The sequence below is a fragment of the Pelmatolapia mariae genome, linkage group LG6 (assembly GCF_036321145.2).
Source record: "Pelmatolapia mariae isolate MD_Pm_ZW linkage group LG6, Pm_UMD_F_2, whole genome shotgun sequence".
Classification (NCBI taxonomy): Eukaryota; Metazoa; Chordata; class Actinopteri; order Cichliformes; family Cichlidae; genus Pelmatolapia; species Pelmatolapia mariae.
The window spans coordinates 36,441,648-36,448,985 of NC_086232.1; the positions used below are offsets into that span (position 1 = coordinate 36,441,648).

Here is a 7,338-nt window from a genome sequence, read left to right on the forward strand (position 1 = left end):
TCAAATTTTTTGCAAGCCATCAAAACAGTTTAACTTCTTAAGTTATACCTTTCCATCTCATCTTTGCATATTTTGCCTGATGTCCCCAACCTTTAAAACATGGGCCAGCTCAAGTTTGCTTTCCCCCCCCCATTTTACAAGATAGCAGTTAAGTGCTGTGAACCCATGAGAGGTATTCAGTTTGTGTGCTCTTTGCGCACAAGGAGCACTTGAACAGAACTGTTGCATTAGCAGGCCTGTTACCTTGTCTCTTCAGAGTCTTATGCAAGGTCAGCAGCCAGACTCAAAGAGGATGGGGACGAGACCAAATACACAAAGGATTCTTAGGAAAACTCTGTGGTAAGATGTGTGCAAAGGCAAAAGGAGGGGGGCTGTTTTTTCCCCTCCAAACAAGCTGTTATCTCTATAGCAAAGATTCAGCAGCTTCTAATAGCCACTGGGGGGGAGGGGCACACAATATGTAAGGCACAGATGTACTTATTTGAGGTTTTTCCTGAGCCCAAACTCAATATCTACCCACTGTCAGCGTATAGCTTCATGGATGAAGTCCTCTAGGGTCTGTTCCCAGGTCACAACAAAATCCAACCACTTGTACTTTGTGTAAATGGTTCCTAGTTGTCTCAATAGGCAGCCACATGCTTTCAGATGCCTGTGGGCAGACTGATCAATAGATCATCACTTTCTCAATTCTCAAACCAATTGGAGCTTTGACCGAGGAACAAACTGGTTGAAAAATTACTTTGTCTTGTCTGCACTGCATTTGTAGCAGTTACTGGGTTTCTTTGACTTTCAGGCTTAGCTGTTATCTGAAGCCACTTTACTATACATCTCCAATTTATAGAGTTGATGTGGTTTGTGTCAGATCATACTTCATGTGGTAGTTCAAACCTTTGAACATGATTCATGTTCTTGTCTTGCTCACTGAACCTACTTTTGTACAATTATGATTAAGAAACATTAGTTGTAGTGCCACAGTGACACTTGCATTGTCAAGTTATCAAAGAAATCAAACCATTAACCGCCAACAGCACACACTTCAAGTACCGGCTCAAACACTTCACTGCACGTAAGAAATCACAGTAGCCTGCCAGCTTTCCTCTGGTTGGTTTTTTATTTGCAGTTCTTTACATTTTAGAAAAAGAATCCAAGGATTTTGCCTCCTGTGTGTTTTCGTCTGGCCTCTTCATGATCCATGATGCCAGCTGAGGTGGTCAGCACAATGTATCTATGGAAACAAGAGTCAAACAGAGCATTAAAATGTGCAGCACATTAAGCATCTTCCAAAATATTAAGTGAAACTGCTGCCAGCTATGGGAGTGTTTATCAAGAAAGAAAAAAAAGTACCAACTTGTATATAGAACCCCCAAAATTAGATTAGATAAAGCGCAGAAGGGTAAAATATAAACAGAAGCTGCAAAATATTCAAATAAAGCTATTAAAAAACCCATTGAAATATTAACCCATACTTTAATAGCGAGTCAGTGGCTGATGCAAACTGGGCCCAATATGTCTCCAGGTTACTATGGATTTCATGCTCCAAATGCAACCGCATTTAACACATCAAAACTTAACTACAACTGTCACAACAATCTCGATCCTATTCACGCTCATTTTTGGCATTTCCATTCAAAAACAAAAGGATCTCCAAAAAGAAAGACCTTTATCTCCCAAATTAAAAGCTTAGGCTCAAATTCAGTGTCCACATATGAAAATATTCTAATCAAAATTTACCAAATATTTCTTTGTAAAAACAAGTTTGTGTCTGCGTATACTTTGCAGTAAAATATGGGACTCTGAAGTGCTGCTGTTAATGTTGCATTTCCAGCAAAGTATAAAAATATCTTGCTTCACAGTTATTAGCCATAGTTGTCCCAAAAGCTCTACGAGCACAGGTCTTTAAAACTTAAAGACTTTCGTTCACCTCAGAGCTGGTTGAAATTTTGTGAAGTGCTACAGTGTGTTTGCGTTGCTGGAGTTTAGTGCTAAAGTCTGCTAAAATTAATCCGTTGTTGAGATTTTATGGTGTAAAAGGAAAATACTTCGTTCTTTCCTAATTAAGTCCAAATGCACCCAAGAGAGCCGACAACATTAATATGTACAAGCTGTACACCATCCAGGGCACGCACCATGCCCTTTATTTCCAACGCCAACCACTCAAACACCTACAAAGGCGCGGAGTTACATTGGTAAGTATGTAGACAATCTGTGCTGTGTTAATTTGTTCAAACATAGCTGCTGTTTAATTCCTTACTGTCCAATAACAAAGGTGTAAAACACCCACATTTTAATACTGATGTGCTTTTACAATGTGTACTCTCCTGTCATGCTTGACAGAGCATAATAATCACAAGTTTATTTGCCACATTTATTGACATTGTCGCTAAAAGCAATATACTGTCTGCAAAAGATGTCACAACATCATACATGTACATGTTCAACATACATGTCTGAAGCAGTTAAGTATGCATGGCTGCTTTAGTGAAGTGTGTGCTCTCGAGTCTGATGCTGATGGAATTTGTCAAAGCACAACGTTAAATGTAGCCTTAACCTCAGGATGAGGTACCACACTGCATCATGTCTCAATGTATGCTCAATCATCCAGGTAAGTAAATCCCAAAAGGTTTATTCTCCCACTGAAAACGCTACGTCCAGATGAACAGATTCAACCTTTTGGGACACTGCGTCATATTACCATTAAAAAAAGCTGTAATTATTAGTTTAGGACATTTAATTCTTTAAATGTAGTCTTTAGAGGAGCTGCTGCGTCATCAGTGGACAGCAGACAGACACCAAAAAAGTCAACCCATTCTCAGTTGCTTGATTAAGAAAAAGGAAGGGGGGGGGGGGGGTCACAGGGGCGACACCAAATTGGCTGAACAGATTTTAGGCCTCAACAGTGATGAGATGTCACTCAAATTGGGGGAGTGAGTGAGCTGCAAAACGTATTAAGGGGCATGTGTGGGAACCAAAATTGTTATAAAAATTCAGCCAAAGTTGTTTGTTCTTTTCCAGCGACACATATGATAACAGCTGCAGCCTCCCTCTCTGTCAGACACAGTAATGCCACAGTGGAGTCGAGGTGGGTAATGTTTAAAAAATTCTACAATTAAAAAAGTTTTTATTGCTTTGCTTTCTGAAGCCATTTCTTTGATCTGTACAGTCAAAAAAAAAAATTTATTTAAAAGTGGCTGGTAATGCTGTTATCTAGTTGCGAGTTAGGTCTTAGAGATGTTTTTAATGATCAAGCTGGTGTCGCAAGGACAACAAATTTCTGGCCTGCTACCAATGCAGGGCTGAGAGCGCAGACAAAGGAGATGACACAGCCAAAAGTACATTTGGATACCTCAGAGGACCACCATGGGGGGGGAACAGCTCAACTATCAGCTAAAGCTGAAGGCCAACTGTCATTCGCTACTGAAAGCAACACCAACAACATCAGTGACCCTGAGCAATTTGGAATCAAAGGAAGCTTTTAAGGATCCTTTGACACGTTCACCTACAGAAACCTTGTTTTACTTCATCCAGCTAGATCTTCACAACTGAAACTTTTCTTTTAGTCATCTTGATTAGAGACTAAACTGTGAGTGACAGAGTAGAATAAATGTACACAAGTGATTTAGAAAACATGGGTAAAGGAAGCAATAATGAATGTAAAAAAGTAGTCATTTCATCCTGTTTCCATAGCACCTGGAGACAAAATTGTAAATAAAATTAAATTACAGCCCCACTGTAAGCACAAACTACACCAAATCCTTTGAGTAAAAAGACAATTAGAGTACTTTATCACACCACCTGCTCAAGAAGCACTAAACGTGTGTGTTTAATGCTTCTTAAAGCTGTTTTTTTTTTTATGAAGACACTTCAATCAGCTGCATATCTTTAAACTCAGCTACAGGCTGAGACAGCAGCCATGTCCCCTCTGCCCTCTAGATCACAACTGTAACAGATCGTAAAATGATCTTTCGGACAGATCATCCAACCAACAGGGAAACGCATTAACAATGTAAAGTGTGCAGGACTACAGAAACAGTGTGGTAGCCATCTGATCAATGGGCCTAGTATAGTTCTGCACTAGTCACACATCTGTCTTGAAAAACTATTAAGAGTGCAATTTAAAATAAATAAAAACATCCACTTGTAGCTGCATTATACAAAATAAATCTTTGTCCAGTTCCACTGTGCCCAAAACATTTAAAAGCGACAACCGACAATACTTAAGCTACAGTTACTCATAACAAATCGAGACATATGGATCGACACAGTTAACCACCTAAAACACTAACCAACTACACCATTTTGTCAGGCAGGGCCAACAAAGAGAAGGCATCAGAGGAGCAAATTGTGCACCTTTCAAACCAGAGCCTCACTCATCATATAGAGACATTTAGGGGCCAAAATACACTTAAAAAATGCCTGGTTACTCATTTCCATTTGGTTTTTGCATTAAAAGTGTGATAACATTTCATAAATGTGACGACAATAAATAGTTCTCACCCAAACTGTCTTGAGGGCAGCAGGTTGTTCTGCCACTTCTCCAGGTCCTTGAGCTGGAGATCAAAACGTGGACTAATCACGCCACACTGACAAGAGAGAAAGAGTGGTTTAGACTCCATTCACAAACCAGTTAAAGCTACAAGCAAGGCTGGACAGTGATAAGAGTTAAACCAAGTTTAACATATCGGGAAATGAAAACAATGGCCACTGATTTATTGGTACATAATTGTAAAGACTGTGTAGAAACAGCTTCTCTGTCGCCATTATGACTAGAAGCCCTTTAAGACCCAAGTTAACTTAAACGGCACTAACATAAAATTATATTTCCTTTAGTAATTCATAGCAAAAGAAACAAAGCATGTGTTTAAAACTATCAAAGAAGTGACGTGAATAACAGCGCAGGTTGGTTATATTTACCTTGTTCAGCCTGCCTGTGAGATTGACAACAATTTTTCCGGCTCTGTGGTCATCAATGATCTCAAACTCACCAATATAACCTGCAAGGCACAAATGACAAAGACCATTAAGTTAAACACGTTATTAATGTGCATAATTAATATATACATTAAGTTAAACACATCAGGGTGCTTCTAGAGGTCTCAAATTAAACTGAAGTTATACTTTTACCAACTGTACACACAAACAAACCAGTCAGCCCTTCAAGATGCTTTACAACTGCATGTGGTACATAAAGTATCAACTTGGAACGCACACACCTTTAACATAATGACACTCACCGTGCTTCATCATGACGGTTAGGAAGCGCACAATAACCTTGGAGCAGGGCCTGATGAGGACCTGACGTTTCCCACGCTTCTCAGCATTGTTGATGCTTTTGAGAGCATCTGCGAGAACGTTCATGCGCACCATGATGCCTGTGGACACACAAAAAAAGACTTTTAGCAATAGATCCAAAGGCCTGGACAAGAAGGAAATTAGTGAGTATCACCATCGATGCTCTACAGACTACAATAGAACACTGATGGTGAAACGTTACAAAAAAACTCAGTGAATTTGACAAAAATGCTCACTACACTACAAAGGAGGACTTAAGTAAAAGAAAGCCTAGTTAGCAAAACCTTGCTAACACGAATCATGCCGACCTTTTTCCTTCCGTCTACAATTATGAGCCTCCTGGCTAATATTTTCCAGAGATCGCAGGTTAAATACTGCTCACACTTTACTCTTGACAAGTAATGCCGTAGCTTCAGTTACACTAAGCGACGAAAAACGGAGCCTTCCACTGAAGCATGGTCATTCATGAGCACTCAGATTAGCTACTTAGCTTATCCGCCTGCAAACGCCAGAGTAAGTAGTCTCCTTAGTTTTGCAGTTACAACGGTCAAAATATTATCGACAATATGTACCACATACAGACCTGTAAGGACAGCTAAAATGCCTTACTCGTTGGACATCTGAAACTCGCATAACTGGGAGCAAAGCTAACAGCTATCAAGCCATCAAGCCGCCCTGAACGCACCAATTCCCGGGGCCAGGCAGTGTCGCTAACACAGGACAAAAATTATGAATCCGCTTCACTAATGGAAACCATAATCAGCCCAAATCATTACTACCAACTTTGACTTCGAAACGGACTCAATTATGGATTATTTAACAATATGATGCTTTAGATACTTAAAAGATTGAAGGTGACGATGTAAAAGGACATCTTACCGGTTCTGCAATATGGCGGAAAGAGGAAGTACGGAGATCCTGCAGTGCATTATGGGAAAAAAGGTCGAGACTTTTTCAAGCCGAGATGGCCCACAGCGCCAAAGCCCAAACTCCCCCAACGGTGCCCACGTACCGAAAAATTCACGTTTATTTTGTCCCTGAAAACTGCACGCGTTTTATAAGAAGCCGCGGAAAGTAGTCTGACATTTACAAGTAACTAATATTTTATTTTGTTTGGCAGGTTTAGAAAATTCGTCTTATTTTTTATAGTTGTGGACTTAAATGGGCCACTTTCTTCGATCTCAAACGAAGATTAAATTCAGAAAAATAATTTTGCTGTCAAGTGTCCCTAAGCGCTTTGTATAAATGTGAAATTTAAAGCAGTGTCCCCAAGTGATGATGAGTGTCCTGCATTAATATCCAGGAGCTTAACTATGAGTGCTTTTAAAAGTGAAAATATATGAATGTGAAAATATACATGAGTATGTAGACTATATTATTATTATTTCCAGTCCTAAACTTGGCTAAGGGCATCCAGCATATAATAAAACATGCAGATCCATCTGATGGCCACCCCTTAGGAAATACGAGAGGAGCCAAAATTATACTTTTGTTTGTTTGTTTGTTTGTTTGTTTTGCCCAGGGAAAATATTGAAGTTCAGAATAGATATTGTAACCCAAATTGAAGACTTGGAAAGGCAATTAACTCTCAATGTCATGTCTCAGTGAATATGTCTGGTCATGGTTGTATGTTGACAAATTTGTGAATATTCACACAAACTAAAAACAACGCCATTTCCTGTTCTTGTGTTTACTTAGTAAGATTTGTTGACCCCGTTGCAAATAAAATTTCAAATTTCAAGGAACACTTTTTTGGTCATTAGGCAAATAAGACTCTGATTTTTGTTTTTTAAATATTCTCAGAAATGAGGACTCAGAGATTATTTTAGCCTGGAATTTGAAGGACAGTACAGTCAGTGTGCTACCTTGGTGGTGAGTAAAGAAAAGGAGCGGAGGGGTCTTCATGTTAAAAGGGAGTTTTTTCTTTCCACTTTTACCAAAGCACTTGCTCACAGGGGGTCATCCGATTGTTGGTGGTTTCTCTGTATTATTGTAGGTTCTTTCCCTTACAATAAATCCTTACAATTTAAAGCTATACAAATAAAACTG

At 39.3% G+C, this 7,338-nt stretch overlaps 1 protein-coding gene across 1 annotated transcript; it reads right to left on the minus strand.

Annotated features, from left to right (window-relative positions):
- Window positions 1-1,092: 1,092 nt before the first annotated feature.
- Window positions 1,093-6,209, minus strand: rps15a (ribosomal protein S15a). Its single transcript, XM_063475478.1, has 5 exons — window positions 6,169-6,209; window positions 5,232-5,369; window positions 4,912-4,991; window positions 4,495-4,580; window positions 1,093-1,225 (listed from the first exon to the last, which is right to left on the minus strand). The coding sequence occupies exons 2-5, from the start codon at window positions 5,362-5,364 to the stop codon at window positions 1,132-1,134; spliced, it is 393 nt and encodes a 130-aa protein (XP_063331548.1). The 5' UTR covers window positions 5,365-5,369; window positions 6,169-6,209; the 3' UTR covers window positions 1,093-1,131.
- Window positions 6,210-7,338: the final 1,129 nt, after the last annotated feature.